This window comes from Antrostomus carolinensis, unplaced genomic scaffold (genome assembly GCF_000700745.2).
Source record: "Antrostomus carolinensis isolate BGI_N321 unplaced genomic scaffold, ASM70074v2 scaffold34285, whole genome shotgun sequence".
In the NCBI taxonomy this organism is placed as follows: Eukaryota; Metazoa; Chordata; class Aves; order Caprimulgiformes; family Caprimulgidae; genus Antrostomus; species Antrostomus carolinensis.
The window spans coordinates 1-22,786 of NW_010317680.1; the positions used below are offsets into that span (position 1 = coordinate 1).

The 22,786-nt window shown below is 47.0% G+C and overlaps 1 protein-coding gene across 1 annotated transcript; it reads left to right on the forward strand.

The window, feature by feature from the left end:
- Positions 1-1,123: 1,123 nt before the first annotated feature.
- Positions 1,124-4,485, forward strand: TMEM250 (transmembrane protein 250). The gene is made up of 2 exons (XM_010168667.2): positions 1,124-1,278; positions 3,830-4,485. Exon 2 carries the CDS (start codon positions 3,963-3,965, stop codon positions 4,380-4,382), a length of 420 nt encoding a protein of 139 aa, XP_010166969.1. The 5' UTR covers positions 1,124-1,278; positions 3,830-3,962; the 3' UTR covers positions 4,383-4,485.
- The last annotated feature ends 18,301 nt before the right edge of the window (positions 4,486-22,786 follow it).

Consider the following 22,786-nt stretch of genomic DNA (forward strand, 5'->3'; position numbering starts at 1 on the left):
CTGCCTCCCGGCCGGGCTCCGATAGCCGTGCGGGGCTGTCGCTGTCCGCCCCGGTCGGCGGGGCTCCGCGTTGCCCAGGCCGGATTGTCACCCTCGCGGGGAAGCGCTGGCCGAGCTTCCTGCCCGCAGTTCCTTTCCCAGGTCGATGCGGTTTAATTCGGGATGTGGTAGGATGTAGGAGGAGTTGGAATTTCCCCTCCTTCCGGTGCTCCCTGCCCTCGTTTATCAGCACTAACCTTTATTTGTCATTGTCCCTAACCCTGCTTGGCTCTTTCTGGAACACTTTGGTCCCGCTGCTCCTGACTGATGGTCCCGTCATCCCTGAACGTTGCGCTCTTGCTGTCATCCCTCCTCCTCCAGGAATTCTGAGTACCCTGAGCCCCAGCAGACCTTGCCTGAAGTGTGTGATAGATGAAGTAACACTGGACTTCGGGAGCTTTCTCATCATACACCCCATTTTTAAAAGAGGGCGTGAAAACTCCCCGAAGTGAATAGTTACTCAGATTTTTAACTCCCTGATGAGGCCGTCGTTAACGTGGTGCTTGGGGTAGCAGCAGTGTGGTTAACATCGGGGCACCTGGGCTTCAGAGCTGAAACCCTTTGAGCTGTAGGATGACACCCAGAAGAGACCGACGCGGCTGTCTGGCCTCACAGCAACGTGCTTTAAAATGAAAAGCTCAAAAAAAAAAACAAATGACCTTGAGGAATGGGTGTCTGGAGTTGTTTCTAGGCATCATGTGCCAGCATATGGGTTTGGGCAGCTGCTCCTCCACATTCTGTTTGTTTGGCAAACCCTGGTGGTGTGTGCTCTCTGCGTTGTGTTCCGTACCCCCTGGGTGAACAGCCATGGCTGTGTGATGGGAGATGACTGACAGAGTTCTTTATCTGTGATTTGCTCTTTCCTGTCTCTGTATGTGGCATTAAATACAACCTGGCTGATTCTTCCCAGCACATATCAATAAGCTGTCATACAAATATTACTGAGTGTGTGGTTCTTTTTATAATATTTATGGCATTAAAAATTCATGCTTGGGGAGGGGCCTTGTAATTCTGAACTTTTTAACACACGAAATGAGCAAACTGACACTTACTCTCTCATTTTATCTTTTAGATCAACTCATATGTAGAGTGTTGTGAGTCTGTGAAGCACCCTAGCAGTTTCTTTCACTCTTCCTAGAAGTCCAGGTGTCACAGGAAAACTTCACTTATTAGGTGGCATCCAGAAACGGCAGCGGATTACTGACCTTCTGCTGAGTGGATGGCAGCACCATGAAAAATGTAATGTTTCAGAAAGTTTATTTTATTCTCACAATGTGTCTCTGCTCGTGGCTGTTCCAGTGTCGATATTTGAGTTTATCTGAAGAGTATGAACCTACCATAGGCTGTTTGTTTATGCCTTGGGCACAGGAAATGGGAACGAGCTGCTGCTCTTCACAAAGCCTCTGCACCTGAGCTGTTTGAGTGGTTCTCTTGGATTGAAGGTTTTCTCAGAATCAAAACTCCCTTTCTGAAAGGGGCTCAGATGTGAAGCTAGTGTGTTGAGCTCATCCCCACAAACTGCAGCTTAAGCAAGCAGAGTTTGTGCTCCATCGCTCAGGCATGGTCGTGCCGAGTGCTGGAATAGCCTGTGCACTGGTTTCTTCTGTTGGGGACTTGGAGCAACCTGGGCTAGTGGAAGGTGTCCCTGCTGCTGGCAGGGGGGTTGGGACTGGATGAGCTTTAAGGTCCCTTCCAACCCAAACCAGTCTGGGATTCCATGCACTGATTTCCCTGTGGCTGCTCAGGGACTCAGATTAAGAAGCTATATAAATGCTGGAAAATGATAAGCTGTCTTTTGTGTCCTGGTGAAAGGGGTTGTGAGGAGAGCCTGCGTCATCAGATATGGAATGCTCTGAATCCAGAGTGTGTGAATTTTAACTTATTTTGCTGATTTAGTACTCCAAAAAATCTTTAAAAAACAAACACTGAGCAGTATATATACAGCATGTGGGAAGCGTGTTCAGTTACATGCTCCAGGCACAAAACTATGTTGTTTTTAAGTAAAATCATAGAGCCATTGAATGTTGTGAGTTGGAAGGGACCCACAAGGACCCTTCCTGTCCCTGCACAGGACAATCCCAACATTCAGTCCATGTCCCTGAGGGCCTTGGCCAAATGCTGCTGGAATCTTGTCAGGCTTGGTGCCATGAGCACCTCCCTGGGGAGCCTGTTCCAGTGCTCCACCACCCTCTGCCTCAAGAACCTTTTCTTCATGGCCAACCTAAACTTGCTCTGGTGTATCTTCCTGCCATTTCCCCTGGAAGGTAGTGTTGGTTTAGTATCTGACCACTTTATATGGCTTGCAAAATACATTCTTGTAAGACACTTCCGAGCTGCTTCGTATTTCCTTCCTACAGACAGGAAATTATGGCAAAGAGGCACTTAAAATTATGAGAGTGTCTTTGATAATTGAACACAGACCTCCATTTCCTAAATTCCTTAATCATAAGTTAACCCATACTCCTTTTTATTAGTCTCTGATTCATGTAGAGCCAACAGAATTGCCTCCAAATTTCTGTAAGGGCAAAAAGGAATTGGAACCTGGGGCCAAGCAGAAGAGATCAGAACTGCAATTTCCATTTATGTGTAATTTGAGTCAGGAAGCAGTGAAGAGACTTACCTAGTGATGCACATCGTATCAGAGAAGGTTTTTGATATCAAAGTACAATTTCCTGCAGCTTTATCATTTATTCTGTGATTAGTTTTGTTAGTAACAAAGTAAAAAGTTCTTGAAGTAACTTTTGAATTACTTTAGTTTTAATTTTAAGAGTAATAGGATTCCTGGTTCAGCAAAGGGAAGATCTGCCCAGATCTGAACGCCTGGGTGTGCGAGGAGGCTGGGGAAGTCCCTGTTGTTTTCTGTCATTATCTGCTGAGCGCATTGTCATTTCATAATTCCCGGAATTTGGCACATCATAAGCCTGGGGTGAAGCAGAGAGCAGCTAACAGGCTACTGCTCATCACTCACCTAACAACAATGGGTGTGTGGAAGGATGTTAAGATTATAAATCCTAAACACTCCAGAAGATCAAGATATTTCACTTATCTCTGCAGGTCCCGAAGGGAGAAATAAACTAGTAGATGCCTTTGAAAGGCTGCCTTGCCTTTGGATGCAATGACAGCGAGACCGCAAGGCTCGGCTGAGCAAGGGGAGGTACATCCTGTAGAGTGTGAAAAACACGATTGCCTCATTGTTCTTGCAAGACCTTCCATTATTTTCAGTTTGTTTATTTGGTGAAGCTTTGCCAGGTTTTGAAATGAGCAGAAATCTAGAGTTAACGCTGTGTATGGGCTGTAGAATTCACTTGCAAAAGTACTTGGAGAGCTTTCTTTTTTTTCCTTCTTTGAAGGAAATATGAATGTATGTGTCTGTATTGGGTCATATTACCACTTGCACGGGTGGACAGCTGCAGCGTGGCTGTTTGATTAAGAAGGGTCTGTGAATTAGCCAGGATAATTCCAGTTAACAAAGTAAAGTGAACTTCCAGAACGAGTTAATCTCTCCTGCATTAACGCCGTAAAGCTTGTAACAGGTTCCGACTAGCGCTGCCGTTGCATGCTACTAGGGAGCTGTTTGTAACCTGACTTGGTGAGGCTGGAAACAGAGTTGTATTTCTCTACGTCTGCCTGGCAAACAATAGGCAAAGAAGCAAAGCAAAGTTGTTGTTTTAAGTGAAGCAGTTGAGTTTTGCAAAGCAGTTGTAACTACCAAGCTGCAGAGTCTCTGCCGGGCTGCCCCTCCTCCTGCTGGGACGACTTAAATGTGTTTTCCTTCTCTGCCTTCCTGCAGGTCTCTTCCTTCCTGGAAATTCAGCAAAGCATTAGCGTTCCCAGGCTGTTGGATCTCTTCCATGTTAATGGATAATATTTGCTATGTGCCCTGTAAATCCTGCCCTGGGACTCTGTGACCGGTGGGGTGCCTGATGCCTGTAATCCCCATTCCCCGCCGGGTCCGTTCGTTCCACGGCCCCCACACGACCTGCCTGCATTCGGCCTGTGGCCCGGTAAGGACCACTCACTTGGTGCGCACCAAGTACAACAATTTCGACATCTATCTCAAATCCCGATGGATGTATGGATTCATCCGTTTCCTGCTGTACTTCAGCTGCAGCCTCTTTACCTCCATCCTCTGGGTGGCACTCTCGATCTTGTTTTGCCTTCAGTACCTTGGCATCCGGATCTTTCTGCGTTTCCAGTACAAACTCTCCATCATCCTCCTCTTACTGGGGCGAAGGCGGGTAGACTTCAGCCTCATGAATGAACTGCTCATCTATGGAATTCATGTGACCATGCTGCTAGTGGGGGGGCTGGGATGGTGTTTCATGGTATTTGTGGATATGTAAATAAAAGAAGCGCATGTGGGCTGAGAAGGTGACTTTTCTTCTACCCCAGAATGTGTCAATATCTTCTTTTCTTTTTTTATATAAATTAATTTATTTATCAGTGCTACTTTTTATTGATATATTAACGTACTTGTCTCTGGAATTGGTAAATTTTTTTGAGGGTTGAGGTGCCATTTTGATTATCAAAGTGCAACACGTGACTGGGTGTTTTTTCTTTGCACAGTGCAAGTTAATCTAAATTTCTTCTAGTCCATAGGAGCCTCCCTCACTGCTGTTCCTGTATTCCTGTGGGCATGGAAAGGCTGATTTATCTGGAGGACAGAAGCCAGATAACTTTGCCCCCCACACTCTTAATCCATATTCACTCCTTTTTAAAAAAAATGCTCCTTAATGTCTCAGTCATGTCATATGTATCCTACTTGACCAGAGTTGTCCTTTCTCTTCTTTTGCATTTTGCATATTCCCTGCTAAGAATATGGGGGCAGATTCAACAGTCTGTAGGGGGTTTGGTGGTGTTTTTTTTCCTGTTTTGTTTTTAGATTGGTGCCAGACCTGCATTTGACCCACTGCACTGTTCTGTTCACTTTAACATAATTATATAGCTTGGAATGGCTTTGTCCTTTTCAGGCAGTTAGTGCTGAGTAATTGAGTCTTACCCTGATAAAACAAATCCACTGGAGTGATGGGAGCAGAGATTGGTATCACGTGCCCTTGAAACTCCCAGTCAAGGCAAGTATGTTATCATTTTGCAGGGATTAAGGGGAACCCATTGCCATGGTCTGTAGTGTTTAGATCTTGGCATTTGGTTCTATTTTTACCTGAATTGATTAGTTCCAGTTTTCTCACAGGGGAACTTCTGTCTTACAGAGTATGGTGAGAGGAGACTGTCTTACCTCGGAGAGATTGAAAGCAGAGTACAACCTGAAATGGCAATAATTGTTCTCTGTGATTACAGAAAACATTCTCTCTCCTGCCTCTGCAGCAGTGAGAGGGGGGTCACTGGAGAGCTTTACTAACAGCTCAAGAAGGGAGTTAAGCATTAAGCTCAGTTTTACTGGTCTGATCTAAGGTCTCAGTTTGCTCCTCTGCAGTCAGTCAAATAACTCTATGCTGACCTAAAGTTTATTTTTATTCTTGGTTTATTTGTTTCTTTTTCCTTAAAATGGAATATTGTTGTTTTCCCTGTGTTCTTTAAAGAACTGTTTAAAAACAAGTCAGTTAAAAATGATAGAGACCCTTTCCCTCCCTGCCCCGCCCTCCATGTGAAATCAGTGGCATCAATCATGATAGGATAAGCAAGACTAGAAATACATGAGAGGTTTTTTTATGATCAGTTTGAGATATGAATGTGGTTGTGAACAAAGCCAGTTTGTACTCAGGGAAGGATGCTTCTTATTTCAGCTTGTGAGTATTGCAGTCTTTTGCTGACATACTTTGATTTGTAGGTGTATGGATGCAAAATAGAGAAGCTTCTGTCTGAAGCCCAAAGCTAAAGCAAACCCAGAAATTATCTCATTGTCAACTGTTAAGATAATGCAGACTGGACACGTGGAGCTGAATAAATAACGGGCCATGATGGTGTGAACTTTAGATTGGCCCCGCGAGAGCCAAAAGCTGTTTCTGCAGGAAAGATGTAGCGTCAGCATGTGTCACCAACTGGTGTCTGGAAGTCTCCTCCTAACTGTAGAGCTCCCCAGAGCCTTGCTCTGGGATCGCTCTCTGGATGGCAAGTCCTCAGTGTCCTGCAGGTTTCAACTACAGCTTGCACTGTGGCCAGAGGGAATTGCCAGTAGTTCCCAGCCCAGCGCTTTCCTCCCCAGGACAGCTGTCAGCCTGGGGCGTTGTAGCTCTGGTGTGCAGACTGTGGGACTCCTGGGGTGGCTGTGCTCATCAGTTTCTGCAGGAAAATGTTACAGATGGCCAGCAAACAGCTGAGAGGCCAGCCAGGACCCCAGGGAGGCACAGCCGAGAGTAGCTCTTCCTTGCCCTTTGCGGGAGGCACAGCCTGGAGACTGGTTGGAGGTTGGATGGTAGGACCTTGTTTCACCTTGGAGTGGCCGTATGTCAGTGCTCGTTATAACCATGAGTAAAAGGGTGATTTGTGCTGCACTCCCCGCCAGAGCCTGCTTCCGCTGGTGGGTGCTCTGTGTGACAGATGCACTCGACTGACCAAACTTGGGGCAGTTTGGTCCAGGCTCTGAAGGAAGTCAAGGTTTAGGTTGTGACGGGGTCGTGAACTTCTCCAGTTCCAACGTGTTCTTTGAAAACCCACACAGGAACAGGGTGACACGGTGAGCTTTGATGTACACAAGTTTGGAAACCGGAACGCCGATCATGCGATTAACACATGAATAGCAGGTGGTTCTTCCAAGACTAATTTGGTCAAGGAACAAAGGAGCTTGTGGGTGCAAGGAGTCTCACACTTACCTTTTCTATCGCACGTAATTTGACTACGAGCCAAACACTTAATTCCATAAATATAACAGCCTGAGTGAGCGTTTTTTGAGCTCTCCCTGCTAAGCTGCTGGCTGCATGGTGGTGATCTCCCCTTGAGTTGGGACACCTCTCAAGGTTACTCCTCAAGGTTAAGAGACCCCTTACCAACTGCAGATCTTTAAGTGACCAATGCTATGCATAACCTTGTATTGCAGGGCATTAACATCTTGTATTGGTAACTTGGAATCATCATTCTATCCTCTGTGCAGTAACAGATTGAACCTTGCCATGGGGCTTAGTTAAGCCTCACTTTTGCCACATCTTACTTCAATGAAACCACTTTTGCTGCTGCCTTTGGTGGTGGTTCTTTAAGCAGTCCAGATCTGCTCCGTGACACTCCTGCAGCGGCAATTCAACAACCGAGGGCTTCTGTGGTGAGGTTCCTTGCTTTCCTGCACAGACTTCCCCTCAGCCCTCTGTATCCCAATTCAGTGGTGCATACCAAGGAAAAAGTGTGTGCTCTTATCAAAGCACAGAATGCCCAAATGTTCCTCGAGGGAGACCTTGGGGCTAAGTTGCTTAGAAGACAGTGGGAGGTGATTCCCCTGTCTTCTTTTACAAAGGCAGCCAAGTATCTACTCTCAGAATGCCCTGAATCTCAAATCTGCAATTACACAGAAAGATAGACAATCCCAAGATTAAATAATTGAGAAAGAGGCTCTGAAGGTGCTCTAAAGTTCAAAATACTCTCCTTCTTGGTCATTACCAGCACCTGAACACCTTGCAGTGCTTGGGTGGTGAGGTCCTACCAGCGTAGTGGGGGAAGTGAGGTCCCTTTGAAGTCATGCTGGCAAGGAAGAGGAATTCATTTTCAAATGATTTATTTTATGATGTAATAATTTGAAAATTTTAGCTCTACATGAGCGGAGCAGTATTTGGCACCTTTATGGCACTTTCCTCTTCAAAGCATTTTCCAACTAGAGCTAATTAAACCTCACAACATCCCCAGGAGATTGCAGAATAAGTAAGATCTTGATAATGGTTCAGAATTTAAAATGAGTGGGTTTAAATTTGAGATATTTTTTTTCTTCACGCTTTTAGGATTACTTTGCCAAAATATTTTTTTTCTCAAGGAGCTGAGATTCTAAAAGTTTCTTACCAGCTCAAGGGGAGCCAAGCCACAACTGAGGGAGGGAGAAAGAGGCAGCATAAATGTTGTGTTAAATATATGCCAAGAATAAGCTGGGTTTGGGGGTTTTTTTCCCGCCCATTTAGTTTAATTGAAGAACCTGGCCTTTTTAATAAAGGGGGAGAGGAAACAAAGTTCTGCAGAATACAAGTAAAGAAACAAGGGAAGTTGAACTTTCTGCTTGTCAAGAGTCAAACAAGTGGCTTATAAAGACTTTTGCCAGGAATATTTCATGTTGAGCAGGTACTTGCAAACTGTGCCCCATTGGGGACGTTCATATTCTTTGGGATTTTTTACTCTTCAAATTCATCAGTGCTGGGAGGGATGGATCAGGCTCCAAAGTGTGTTCAGTCTTCCCTTCTTACTCTATAGATGACTGTAACACTAAAATTTTTGAAATTTTCATTTTGACGTTCCTTCATGCCAATTCCATCCTGAACAGGAGACCAGCTGGTTAGTTTCCTGTAGTTTTTTGGTTTGGTTTGGTTTTGGTTTGTTTTTTTCTGTTTATTTCCATGTTTGGGCTTTCAATATTGTTATTATGCTTACTGGGTTAAAAATGTCCTCAAAAGTAATTAGAAAAAAGACTAGAAATACTGATTTGGGAGAGTGTGTCCATCCTAGACCCATGCAGAGCCCTTTGGAGAACTTCCCCTGTGAGTCCTGCTCACTCCAGAGCTTTCCAGGTGTTTGGGCACCAGAGAAGCTCTGGCTGTGTTGCACAGACTTGAGAGCAGGGATGGTGGTTCGTGTGGTGGCAGAGCTGCCTTGGCCTGTTGTTCAGCCTGTGAATGTACGAACGAGACTGAAATGCCGGAGTTTCACCTTGTTAACTCTTCCGAACGTGACACCAGCTGGTGTTTTGGGTGCCTGTTAAGTTCTGTATGAAACATGCCACCTACATTAAACTTATTTTTTTTTAACATGTTGATGGATTGATTGCTTGTGAAGAAAAAGGAAGAATTTTGTCGTATGACGCCGGTGTCGTTCTGACGTGGGGATGTCCCAGATCATCTTCCTCTCTTTGTGCTGGTGCAAAAAGTCAGAGCAAGTGCATGGTGGAGGAGAATCAGGCCCTCTCTGGTCATACATCACCGAGGGTTGGGCAAAACACCTCTTTTTATGTCCTTGAAAGGTCATTCAGTAATGACTTATGAGGAGAGCCAGGAGTACAGAACAGCCTTCCAGCTCCTAGGCTTTGGCTCTAGCAGACTGTATTGCCCACCACGAGCCTCTGAGTGATCGGAAGGAGCTGTCACTTTGTGTTGAGGTGCACATCAATTAATTACTACAAGGTGCTGTCGTTCCTCCTTTCCTGGTGTGGAGCTAAGCTTGCAGTGCAGAGCTGTGTTGTTTCAGAAGACAGTTGGGATGATTCCTATGGGAATAAAGGGGAATATTCCTACTATGATGGACTTTGTAATTCCTGTTGTTCTTATGTGGAAAGTACTACCATGATGTGCAGCAGCGTAGAATACATGATGGACAGGGTTTGTTCTCCAGTGACTGGCAAGGTTGGAACCAGTGGAGGCACAGGCTTCAGGGAATCAGCACAGAGAGGATCATTGCAGACCAAGCTGGGGGTGAGCTGGAGAAATTTGTGTGGATAGAGCAGCCCACATCTCCATGTGTGTATGAGATGCTCCTTTTTGTTATCCCAACTTAACAGCTGAAGATTCACAGTGGAAGACTTGATAGAAGGGGGAAGGAGGTTCCCAAAAGAGAGAAAGATTTGGGCAAGGGTGGATATATTTTCACTTTCAGTATTACATCGGAAATTGGTTGTAAGCAATTCTCAAAAACACGGCTGGTGCTATTAGCGCGACGGCAGATGGCAAAGTTGGTCGAGTGCTGTGGAGCATCGGACTCAAAGACGGTAAAAGGCTCAAGAATGTACTGTACAAATGTGCATTTTCTATTATTAATGTTATTTTTAAATACATGTCTTGAGCATTTGCCATCTCCTAGGGAAGAATTTGTTTGCCCAGTTCCTAGAGTGAGCTTCTACCCTGGGCACCTCACCGTGCCACTGCAACTGGCCCCGGCTGGGAAGCCAAATGACCCAGTGCCCCAGCCTGAGGGCTCCCTGGGGAACGGCCTCGGGGTTCCTCTAAGACAGGCACTGTGCCATGCAAGCAGACTGGGCTTGCTCCCAGGGAGTGTTCTCAAAGCTGAGCCTCTTGTTGGCTTTAGGATCAGGATTGCTGTTTTCCATAAGGACAGGTTCTGACCCACTCTACTGGTGTGAGTCTCAAAAAGGCACTGGGAGCAGACTGGGGAAGAGACCAGCATCTTACCCTAAAGGGCCTTACCTGGCTGAAAGCTCCTTGTAATTCTTCCCAGGGTTCTCATAAACTGCTGATTTTGTTTCTTTCCCTCCTGGGGAGGTAGGAGTCAGCATTTACTACCAGTTGTGGAAAATAACACGGCGCGTTTACTTTCAGGAACAGCTTTGGCTATTCTGAAGCCTCTAGCATACACAGATAGCATGCTGTTCCAGTGAAGACATTGCTGGAAAATATGAAGCCTTGTTATCTTTTTGTGTTTTTATTTAGCCAAACAAGGTTTCCATAGCTCCTGGACAGCTCTGCTGCTGGGGAGAAAAAAAAACAACCAACCTCTCATTTCTTCACCTGCCAACTCTCTGCACTAATTTTGTCTTCCTGCTTCAAAGCAGTCATCGTGCCCAGAAAATGTCAGTTCAAAGCAAAGTTTTGTCCAGTAATGAGCCAGTGAAAATTGTTTAGTGTAAGATCTTCTTGTGCAGCTATCAAAACTGTGCAGCTATCAGAGCGGAGCTGGGCTGTCGGGGTTTGCTCCGAGCCCTCCACTCGGGTGGCTTGAAATCAAGGCTGCGTGTGTTGCTGCGCTTCAAGGCTTGTCTGTGTGCTGATTTACCACAGGAGTAGCTTTAACTTAACGTAGATGAAAGGAGCATCCCTGCGTCTCCTGTGTCTTTCTCAAGCAATAAATTTAAATACTGGGGGGGGAAAAAAAAAAAAAGACAAAAAAAAGGCCACGTAACTCGCACAAGGGCTGTATAAACACAATGTGTGTTGGGTTCTGGAGAGCCTCTTCCCCCGCTGACCTCCATCCCGCACTCCGCTGCCTGCAAAGCCTGTGCTCCAAAAATGTGGGATGTTTCCCCAGCTGGGGAAGTGTGCGAAAGGGAATCGTTCCTCCGCCACTCGCTCTGCGCCTGCTCAGCCTGGTGACGGAGCCTGGAAGGGCCACATCCTGACCTTGGATGCACAAGGCTGTAATCTTTAATACATGCAAAAGCCAGCTTTCCCCTGCATGGAAAGTACTGTATGTAGCACCAGGAGACAAATACCAAAGTCCTTAGCTGGTTCTCTTAAAAAAAATGTATCTCCCATTGGCCCTGGTGAGAGTTTTGTCTGAGTAAGGCCATCAAGATTATGCATGCTAATTAAATGAACCACCCATCCCTTCAGAGTCTGCTCTCTGCTGGGAATTCCCCTCTGAGTAACTTGCTCCCAGTGAGGAAAGGAGTTGCATGAAAAATTTCCCAGATGGTGAATCCGTTAGAGAAAAATCACAATCTGTTTGTGGCTTTTTCAAACAAAAAAAGAGCACAGGAGACGCTGCGGAATAAATTTGTTGTTGCAAACCATTTGCTCAGTAATGGGGAGAATTTAGATGGGCAAAGAGCTTTTTTGCAGAGGAGTCTTATCTCCCTGCCTCTAAAAATGAGCAATGGTTTAGGAAATAAATTACGGCAATGTACATTTTAAAAGCGTAATGCGGTTACTTTAATGATGCCTGTTCGTTTATTCTGACACCGAGGGTGTCTGAAGCCATCAGGGGGACAGTGGCCTCGTCCACGCAAACCTCCGAAGGAACAATTGCTGCTGTGTGCTGTGCCCAGCCTTGTGTACCCGCTGGCATAAAGGAGCGTTTCACCCCGAGCCGCCGCGTCCCGGCGAGTCCCTGCCAGCAGCCCTGGGTGCTGTCTGTGACTTTGGGACAAAGCCAACCCCAGGGAGGGGACCTTGGGGACCGTGGAGCAGCCTTGGGCTGGGGAAGGGCGTTTGGGACAGGCATTGGCAAAGCCCGGCAGCCGTCCCGGGCAGAAGGTGCCTGCGTGTTCCTGGGATGGACGGTGCCACCTCGATGCAGGCTCAGCAGAAGGGAGTGTGTCCCCACGCAACCGCTGCCTGGGTGGGAGTGGATTGAGGTGCCAGGCTGTGCTCGGGGGCTGCGGGTCATGGAATCCCAGACTGGTTTGGGTTGGAAGGAATCTTAAAGCTCATCCAGTTCCAACCCCTCTGCCAGCAGCAGGGACACCTTCCACTAGACCAGGTTGCTCAAAGCCTCATCCAACCTGGCCACAAACACTTCCAGGGAGGAGCAGCCACAGCTTCTCTGGCCAACCTGTTCTTGGGCCACTGCCAGCCCTGCTGGAAGGGGACAATGCCCATGGAGGGGACTGGTGGGTGGCTGGCACAGGGGACGTCTTGGACCCCTGCTTCATCTCTCAGAGCCCGAGACACTGCATCGCTGTGTGCAGCCTGGCTTTTCTGCATTACTGATGTTGCCTGGACACATTTCACTTCAAATCTGAATTTCATAAAAAGCTCCAAGCCAAGAAAAATTCTTCCAAGGCTTTCTTTTTTTTTTTTTTTCTTTTTTTTTTTTTTTATTTAAACTTCAAATGAACACTGCTTAATAGTTTCTTGGAAATGCGTTTGCTTGCAGTTCTGTGCAGTGTAGGCACTGTTACTTCCTTCTTTTCCATGGGAGGCTGACAGCAAACTGTCTGGTGGCAAACATGAAACCTGGCGTTGTGTAACGCAGCGGGGCTGGGGGCGAGGCAGGCGAGGGGGGAGCAGCACGTACGGCTAAAACGGACTGACTTTCAAATGTTAAGATTATTTAAATGTTAAAAGAAGATAGAAAAACTGATGGTGAATTCTTCTTGTGCGTACATTGATTTAATCAACCCACATCCTTTTAATAGCTCGCTCCTTCTTGCTGAGAAGTACATAAATGCAAGGGTTCAGTTTAGATTTACGTGCCGTCAGGGTTTGTACAACTTGCTGAGCTTCAAGGACCGAGGGTTCAGCGCGAGCCACAGCGGGGACTTGCACACAGCTCTCTCACACTCCAGCCTTTCCTAATGAACCAAGCTGGCTGTGCTCATTTGCCAACAAATTTCCTATTTACTGTTCACCCGAGCATCAGTTGTGACAAATCAACAGAAGAAGGCAGCGTCTCACTGAAGGCATTTTCTGTTCTGCTGAAGACACTGTACCAAGAGAGCTCCTCTGGGTACCTGGGCAGGTTTGGTTGCAAAGTAGCTTTTGTTGTGCTTAAGGGGGGCCGTTGTTGGGGCTTTGCAGCACTGGCCAGGTCAGAATCACAGAAATACCCGTGATTTCTGAAATCTGTCTGTCCAAAGGCATTTCTCTTTGTGCTAGCAGGGGGGTGGTTTCCACAGAGATTGTTTGTTTAAATGATGCCGATATTCACACATCGTGAACGCCTTCAGAAAGGGATGGAATCAGTGCCTGGTTTTGAGAAAACACGGGATGATTTTTATGATCAGTAACGACATGATAGCAATGTGCTACAATAAGGGCAAGCAAATTTCACGCTTCAAGGACTGTAACTGCTTACCAGAGAGGGCAGGAGGGGACTGATGCTGCTTTTTCCGTTCTTTGGGAATGTTGGGCATGCATGAAAGGGCTACAGGATTTTTAGTCTCTTCCTTGATGCACCAACAAAGAACTGAAGCAAGAACCAAGACTTGACACCTGGTTATAGCTCTGGATAAATGTCTGGTTCTGCTGGAGTCAATGGCAAACTCTCAGTGCTTTCATCGAGGGCAGGATTTCACCTTGTGTTCTGTTCAAACAAAACTGCCTGTTCTTGGGGAAATAAATAAAACGTTTGAAAGCGATGCTCGTAAGGTCAAGTTGCAATGTGCTTACGTGCAGGAGGTGTACATTGCTTTGTGTCGGTGGTAGTACAAGAAATGTGAGGGCAATTCCTGAAGTCCCTGGTTTCAGGCCACTGCTGTGGGTTTTTGCCCAGGCTGACTTTGCTGCTTTGTAGCTCCCACATCACTGCCATGTGTCCTGGCTCACACAGAAACCCGCCGCTGCTGCCTTTGAGAGCAGTGTGTGGATGGGACCATCAGGAGGAAGATGGTTTTGCTTTTCTGGTGTGAACGGCAAGGACAAGGGGTTGAATTCAGCCTCGGTGTGCAAGCTGCACCTCCCTAGTGGGGTCCAAAAGCCCCCAGCATAATAAGTAGCGAGTGGGGCCAACCCCTGGGGCTCAGCCCCTTTGAGAAACCACTCACTGCTGTGGGTCCCAATGGGCAGATCACAGCATCCCAGAATGGCCTCAATTGGAAAAGCCCTCTAAGATCATCAAGTCCAATCATTAACCCAACACCAACAAGTCCCCCACTAACCTATGTCCCTCAGCACTATGTCTACACGACTCTTCAATCCCTCCAGGGATGGGGACTCCACCACTGTCCTGGGCAACCCCTTCCAATGCCTCAGAACCCTTTCAGCAAAGAAATTCTTCCTCAGATTCAATCTCAACCGCCCTGGGCACAACTTGAGGCCATTTCCTTTTGTCCTGTCACTTGTTCCTTGGTTGAACAGACCCACCCCCACCTCTCTCCACCCTCCTTTCAGGGAGTTGGACAGAGCCAGAAGGTCTCCCCTCAGCCTCCTCTTCTCCAGGCTCAACACCCCCAGTTCCCTCAGCCGTGAAGTCATCAGACATGCACATACACCCATTGCCCTTGGCTCATGCTCCACGTTGGTTGACACGGTGCAGTGAAACCACAGAGGACAGAGATGGGCAACAGCCAGGCTTGTTTGCAGCCTGCCCATGACCTTGAGCAGCTCTTACATCCTTCCAGCGCATGATTCGGGGGAGAAAGCGGGGGCGGTGGCACAGTATTGAAACGTTTGTTCAGCAATTGCTGCAAAAAAGAAAACTTGCTTCAATCTGCAGAGATGCCAACTGAATTTTGTTTTGTTTTGGTATTTTGGAGGCAAGCCAAAAGCAGGATGTTGGGAAGTCTTCAGCAGCTACTGCCTGCTTGTTCCATACCAAGCATAACTTTGTATATATTTTTATCGGCAAACTTGGTCCCACGCATCTTGATGTGCAAACAAGAGCCGTGGCTGCAGGGCTGCTCTTCCAGGATGCTGGAGAGAACAGAGCTGTTTCCCTTCCCTGTTTTCTGAAGTCAGAGTTGCAGGAGCTGGCCTGCAAAGGTAGTTTTTGTTTTTTTTTTTCCTTGCCAGCTGCTAGCTGCTAAGAGGAATAGCAAGTGGCTGCTTTGATTGGAGAGGGAATGAAAATCGAGTTCAGCACCCGTTGGGTCCCTGCTCCTCGGTCTCAATACAAGGGATCTCAGTGCAGTCATGGCTGCGATTCTGCGAAGCTTGCAGTGAATTTAGGGTATTACTTCTTTGCATTTCGTGTGGGGATGAGGTAGGTTTGTGCTTTGTCAGCAGAAGGGCCTGTTCTTTCCCTTGCACAATAGAAAGCCGCTGGGTATAAATAGCCGTTCCTGTCTGTCACCTCGGTGACTTTAATGGCGATGCCCTGATTTAAGCCCTGCTTCCAGAAGATGCTTCAGGTGTGCGTTTCCCCACGGGACTGAACATGCATTTAAATTAAATGCCTGTTTAAGAGGCTCTAAGCGAGGATGCTCTAAGCCCATGTTTTAGTGTTTTCCCGAGCTGGGACTGGCACAAGGTGGGGAGAACTGAGCCCAGTGTCGCCGTTTAAGTGCTATAACTGTTGCCTTCACAAAGGATCAGTGCTCAGAACAGGGAGACATCTTAAGAGTGTCTGACAAATATATGTACATTTGGGGACCACGAGCCATGAATTCATAATACGGTGAAGGGTATTGAACATGACAGAGCTCCACGGAGGACAGAGCTGATGCTCTGCCTGCCTGTCTCAGCAGGACCAGCTCCCTGGTATCGCTGGGGTGGGATGGCAGATGCTGGCGGGGTGGTGGGATGGGTGCCCAGCACCCAGCAGGCACAGAGGGGATGGGTGCTCCCTCCTGTCTCCCTTCTTCATCTCCTGCCTCTTCATGGACAGCTTCACAGCTCGCACTCATCAGTGTTTTCCAGTGCTTACCACATCGCAGCAGCAGTGTCGCCTGGGGTCAGTAAGCCTTGTCTATTTAATAGTAATAATTAAGTGATTTATCTCAGGGCATTTAAGGTGCACATTGGGGCTGGGTGCAGAATCCCAACCTGAGTGACAGGAGATCTGTGTTGTGACAAGCTGGGCAGAAGCACCCTGACGGGGTGGCCCAGTCCCACCTCTTCCCTCATCCCTGCATCCTGCTTGCCCCTTTGTTCCTAAGAAAAACATCTGAGGTGACTATGGATGCTTTTTTAAATGCTCATCGTCACATTATCCATCAGATACATATTTACAATCATTCATTAAATTAGGATGTACGTTTCATTCTTCTTTCTTAGAATATTAATGCCTACTCCTGGCTGAAATGCCATATGAATATTCATTAAAAAATCAATCAATTCCCGTGCCAGGAATGATGTCATTTGAGCAATAACTGAAGCAGTAATCGAGCATGCTATGAAAAAACGATGAATGCCATCAGATCTAATGTTTATTGAGCTCCGTGTGGGTAAATCACAGTAGGTTTTTTTCCGTGTTTTTGTGTGTATTAACTGGTGCTCCAATTCCTCCTTCTGCCTGGCACCAGTCAGCCCGGCCAGGAGCAGGGAGCACCTCAGAGCAGGTATGACACATCCTGCAATGATGGATGGGTCTGGGGGCCGGGTGGGACGTCACATTGCTGCAGAGCTCCTAATGAAGAGTGGATTAGAAATTTGTCTTTTAACAATGGGAAACAAAAGCTCTCAAAACTGTTGTGAAAAACCTGTGTGGAGAATTAATAGGCTGAAGTCTTCTTCCCAATAGATCTTTGGCTGGTGAAGCTCTTTCTCATGACTTAGAGTGTTGTCCTGGGGGAGTTGAAGTGATGGCTTTTCTTCGGTTGTCCTCTCTGTTTTTAAAGGTGGAGCTACCAGGGAGATACAGATTAAAGATTAAATTTGGGGAGGGATCATTGTTACTCTAAATTTTCTCGAATCAAGACTTTCTCAACAATAGTGAAGGAGCTTTGCCAATGCACGGGCTCTGACTGCAGCTCCTGTGATAAGATCACACTCCGGTTGTGTGGAGAATATTAAGTTTTGGATTGACTGCAGCACCAAGACTTGCTTTGGAAATCTTTTGTGTGAGTGCTGGTTTGAGAGCTATCACAGGGTGTTGCTTGGTGTCCCCAAGCCCTCCAGGGTTTGCAGACATCCCTCTGCCTGTCTGCAGACATCCCTCTGTGTTAGCAAGGGCACACAGAGCCCAGCTTCACCCTCTCTGCTAAACCAGAAAGGAATGCTCCTTCCCCAAGTTTCCAAACTCTTTAAAGGAAACAGGTGACCTCAAGTGCAACGCACCGCAGCGAGTTCTAACAAGAGTCGTTGCGGTTGCCCAAGTTGCTTGGTACAGGAGTTCCTGCACTAGCGAGGTGTGTGCTCACACAGCCAAGTGAAGGATGATGCATCTGGGAGCAGAAATCATGGCCAGACCTTAAAGAGAAACCAGTCAGCTGGAGAAGGACTTGTAAAGTCCTTTGAATTGTGCCAGTTCGAGTTAAATACAATTTCTGAGCAGTAAAAGCAATTAAATATCAAGGTCTCATTTACAAGAAGAGGTTCTATCTGCCAACATGTTGAGTCTTAAAGATTAAAGTAGATATTTTTCTGAAAATTTTATTTTAATGCTACTCCTGGGAAAAAAGTCTGCAGTCTGTGTCTGGGGAGGTCAGGAGCCTTCCAGCATCAGAGCCCAGCAATTTCAGCTAAGCCAGGGCATTTAGTCCCTGCACATGAATTAACAGAGTGAAAATGCCTCCCGGGACTGGGTTTTCTCTTCTGCTTGCACAGTCACTGTACCATTATGTAATAAATAACTACTAAACCAGGCCAACGATACAATATTTTTGTTATTGTCCTACTCTCACCTCATGGGATGCCCAGCTGGAAACAAGTTGTACCTTCCACAGCAATTCTCAGGACAAGGTGGGAAGGATTTCTCTATTTACAAACAAGTGAAGCCTCTTTACACACAACCTTGTACCAGTTTAGTCAGGACAATGCAGCCACCTTGGAGACACTCTCATTTCTGTTTAACTCATTCCTAATCTTTTTAATGTCAACCAAATAAGCCTGGATGCAGTCAAAATAATCCTGTTTGCCCCATGCCAACTGGGTGGCGTAGGGCAATGCCCGAGCCTTGTGTAGACCCTTGATGTAAAGAACTCAAATATTATTTACTTTATTTATAAAAAATAACACCTCTGAAAACCCATTCCATGGCATTGGCTCACCGAGCAGTGTCTTATCACATGAGTGACTTCATCATGTTCCTGGGGGTGCCGATGTGGGAAAGCCCTGCCCGAGGAGCGAGGTGGCAGAGCCTGCTAGTGGTGTTTCCCATTTTCTGGTCGGCATTACGTGAGCTGGAGCAGACGGAGGGTTGGGGTAGCTGGGGCCATCACACCACGTTCAAAGCTGCAAAGCAGAATACCCAGCAGAGGAAAAATATCTGAGCTGAACAGCCACCAAAGACAACAAACGAAAGGATTTCTTGGGTAAGAAATTGTCTCCTTGTGTTCCGTGGCTTTGGCTGAGCAAAGATTTTGGGGTCTTGTCCCCCAAATGCAGGATTAGCGCCCTGTCCCTCCTCAAGTGTGATGGGTAGCAGGAAGGTGCGGTGAATACGCCGTTCATTGTCCCAGCGGGGCTGATTGCAGCTGGCAACGGCAATTACTGATGTTACAAGTGGGCTGCAATGGCAGTTATCTCCAGGGTCATGGTCTGGTTCAGAGAGCTCAGACACCGTCAAGATGCCAGTTCTGAGCCATGGGCCTCCCAGGAGATCTCTGTGGGCCTGACATGAAAACATTGCTGGGCTGGAATGAGACCCCCTGTGACCCAGGAGAGATTTACTGCAGCGGGGTTAAAGCTTTCCCAGTGAAATACACGCCAGCAAGGCTCCCTAATGGGAGCAGAGTGTAATTCCAGAGTGGGAAGTGAGATAAAGACACCACAAAGCGGTCCAGGAGCAAAGGAGCAAGAGACTAATGAGGCAGAGCCAGCAGATAAGTTCCCGGGATGGTCACAGGTTGGCATTTAACCTCTCTAGCTCCATTTTCCCAAGGGAAAGGCAGGTGTAATACCTACCCCCAGACCCGTTTTGAGCTTCGTGGCCAGGAGGTGTGTACTTAAGGAATTACTGCTCTATAGGTCCAGAACCTATATAGCTTCCCACACCGCCCAGCTCCACTACAGTGATTGCAACAGACCCCCCAAGGAGCCAACTCTTTCCTCACTTAGGGTGTTTTAGTTTTGTACGAGGATATTGAAGATGGTGTCTGTTCCTGTGGGCTGGAGTGCAACAAGCAAAACTCATCACCTGGCAAAGTTCGCGTGGCTGGTGTGATGGGGAGAGGAAAAGGCAAATCCCTTTGCCATAAATAAATGAAGTATGTAAATGAGGGTTTCTGATACATTTTGTTTTGCCGTTTGCTGCTATTCGTGATGGTATGTTAACCCCAGCTCTTCATAGGGCTGTAATACAGCTGCTGTGGTCTCTCCTATGAATACCAGTTAGGCTGAGGTGTTAGCTGAAGGAACCATCAAAGGAAAGGTTTCTGGTAGAAGGTAATTTTTTTCCCTCCCAGTTTGCCTTGTAGTTCACAGCACGATGCAAATATTGGTTGCACGTGTGGGACTGGGTAGATAACACTGTTTCTACCTACAAAAAAGCTTCTGTCTCAGTTATAAAAATTCATCCTAATATGACAATAGATCTCCTTTGCAAAGTCCTCTGAAGGATGGCAGGCTTTGTAATTTTTGCATTTCTCTTCCACCCCAGAGCTGTTCCATGGGGTGTTCGTGGTGATCCCAAAGCTGCAAAGGGCTGGGGAGCAGCATGGCCCTGGTCCGTGGAACACCTCGACCACCTCAACGCCCATCCCCATGGCAGCAGGTCTGGAGGCAGGAAAATTAGGAAAATCTTGCAGGTCTTGTTCATTACCGAGTTTGCTGGAAGGTCACATCTCTGCACAAAATGAATTTGTCCTCTGCTCAGTGGTTTCATCAGAGGCTGGTGCAGCGTTTCTTTGCCGTGGGCTCCCAGCCAGGCCAGTTCCCTCACACAGCTGGTCAGAACTACAACTGGGAAGCAGGACACCAAGTGTATTTTAACCATCTTCAGTGTCCTTAAAGCCCAGAATTTGGAGAAGGAACCGAATCTTGAAAGCTTTGCAGTGAACAGCTAATGATTAACTTGAAGAGCTGCAGCCAGGAAGGGTTAAATGGATGTGGGATACTGCAAGATTATTTCTTCTGCTTCGCTAAACTACTGTTCTGATGGAAAAAAAAAAAAAGTTAGCTTTTCTCCTGGAAGAATGTAAATGTTGGGTACTTTATCAAATGATTTCTTCAGCCCTCAAGCCATTCTTCAATTTGAAATGCGAGATTAAAAAAAAATGCAAGGAAGAGAGAGAAAGAAAGAAAATATTTTCGTCAGCCCAAGAACACTTTGCAGACATTATGGAAAATGTTGCCTATTTTGTTTCCTCTCCTCGCTGAACCAATCTTGTGCATTAAAATCAGCACAGTAGTAAATAAACATGTTTTCTCTAGGCCTGGAGCCATTCCGAGACATCAAATGGTACTTAAGAAATGTTTCTTTCTCCATCACAGAACATTTTTAAAATGTCCGTGGCTGAAGATACTCTTGGCTGAGGCATTAGCAGGAGCTCTGCTCCTTCCAAGCTGTGGGAGGCCCTGGGCAAGTCACAGAGCTTGGATGTTCTGTCCCGCTTAAGCTTTTGGGGAGGAACAGGAGTTTTCCAGCTAGGCAGTGTCTCAAAGATCCTCAGGGATGCGGCTGGATTTCCCAGGAAGTTTGGAGAGGTGGAGGGGGCTTCCGAAATCCACATCACTGCCTCCCATCCCTGCGCTGAGCTTGAGCTCTGCTGGAAAACGTAACCAGTAAAGGAACATCTTGGGGCAATATGTCAAGTCATGTCCCCGCCCCCTCTGCAACGTGAGGATCACAGAATCCTACAATCATAGACTGGTTGGGGTTGGGAGGGACCTTAAAGCTCATCCAGTCCCAACCCCCCTGCCAGCAGCAGGGACACCTTCCACTAGACCAGGTTGCTCAAAGCCTCATCCAACCTGGCCTTGAACACTTCCAGGGAGGAGCAGCCACAGCTTCTCTGGCCAACCTGGGCCAGGGCCTCACCACCCTCACAGGTGATACAGGTTGGATGCTCCAACATAAGCTGTGGTCCCTCCATGAGGGACAAGAGGACAGTGCTGGCCGTTCTCCCAGGGACGTTTGCTTGTGAGAAGTGCCACAGCCCTGGGAGGTGGTTGTGGTGGTCCAGCTGGGACATCTCCCACCATAGGGGACCTCTCACAGGAGATGTTTCATATATTTCTACTGGAATGAAACTCAGTGGCTCCGCCCTGTCTGGACAGTAGCCAAAAGGGCCACCACTGTCCCAATTTCCTTGTCTGTGAACTGGCAAGTAGGTGGCCATGTGGGTGCGGAAGCATTCGTAGCATCGTGTTGAGATGCTTCAATGACAAAGAAGGGAGGGGAGCAGGGAACGGCACGCTCTAAGGGTAGTACGGTTGCTGTCTCAGAATGCAGTTTTGGGACATATTTCTCATGCATCATTTCTAAAAAAAAAAACAACCAACAAAAAAACCCCCAAAACCAATCCAAACTGATTTTATCTTGTGCAGCAAAGAAAATGTGTTTGTCCTGACCTGACACTGTTTTTTTAAAGTGTCAAGTGCTAATGAAATTCCTCAGCCTTGAGCAGCTCTAGGCATCCAGTGTTGATTTGTAAAATATGAGGATATTTTGCTGCAGATTTTTAAGGCAGCCTCGAAATGATAAATGTACGAGAAAGTGAGAGAAAAGAAACTTCCAGATTCAAAGAAGTCCTGACACAATATTGCGTGCAAAACAGACAGAAAGAGGCTCGTGCTTTAAAGAGGTTTTTGTTATTCCTTTGAAATTTATTTAGCAGACGTAGGGCTAACACTGCCTGCTTTAATCATGCAAATAGGTTTGCTGATTTAAATATTTTGGGCTTAGAGAAGCAACAAAGCAAAAATGACTTTTTTTTTTTTTTTTTTTAGGCTATAGGATGATATTTGGAATGGAAATTTGCCCACAAGTCCCGAGCAGTCCCACCTCAGCCAACTCTGCTTTTCTCTGTGACGCTTAAAAGGCTTTTTACTGCAGGAGAAAGGTACAGGAGGAGAGCGGAGTGGGAGGCAGCCCGGGTCTGCGGAGCTGTGGGTCAGCCCAGGGCTGGGTTTGCTGGGTACGTCTTCCTCCAACATTAAAATCCAGGCTGGGAGACCATCAGAAACCAAAACTCCCTGGGTTTTACTGGGGGTGGGAGCTCTGTGCCCCCGTGGGCTTCCCTCAGCGCTCACCACGAGCTGTGGGTGTTGATGACCACCTTCTCCTCATCAACTTCAAGGCTTTAGATCTCCTAAACAGCATCAGCCACCCCAAGCAGAATCCCCTGGGATGCAGCCGGTGGGATGTGGCTGTGGGATCCCCTGGGATGCATCCATCGCGTCCCGCTGTTGGCACTGGGCCGAACGCCAAACCCATGGCACAGGGGGGACAGTGG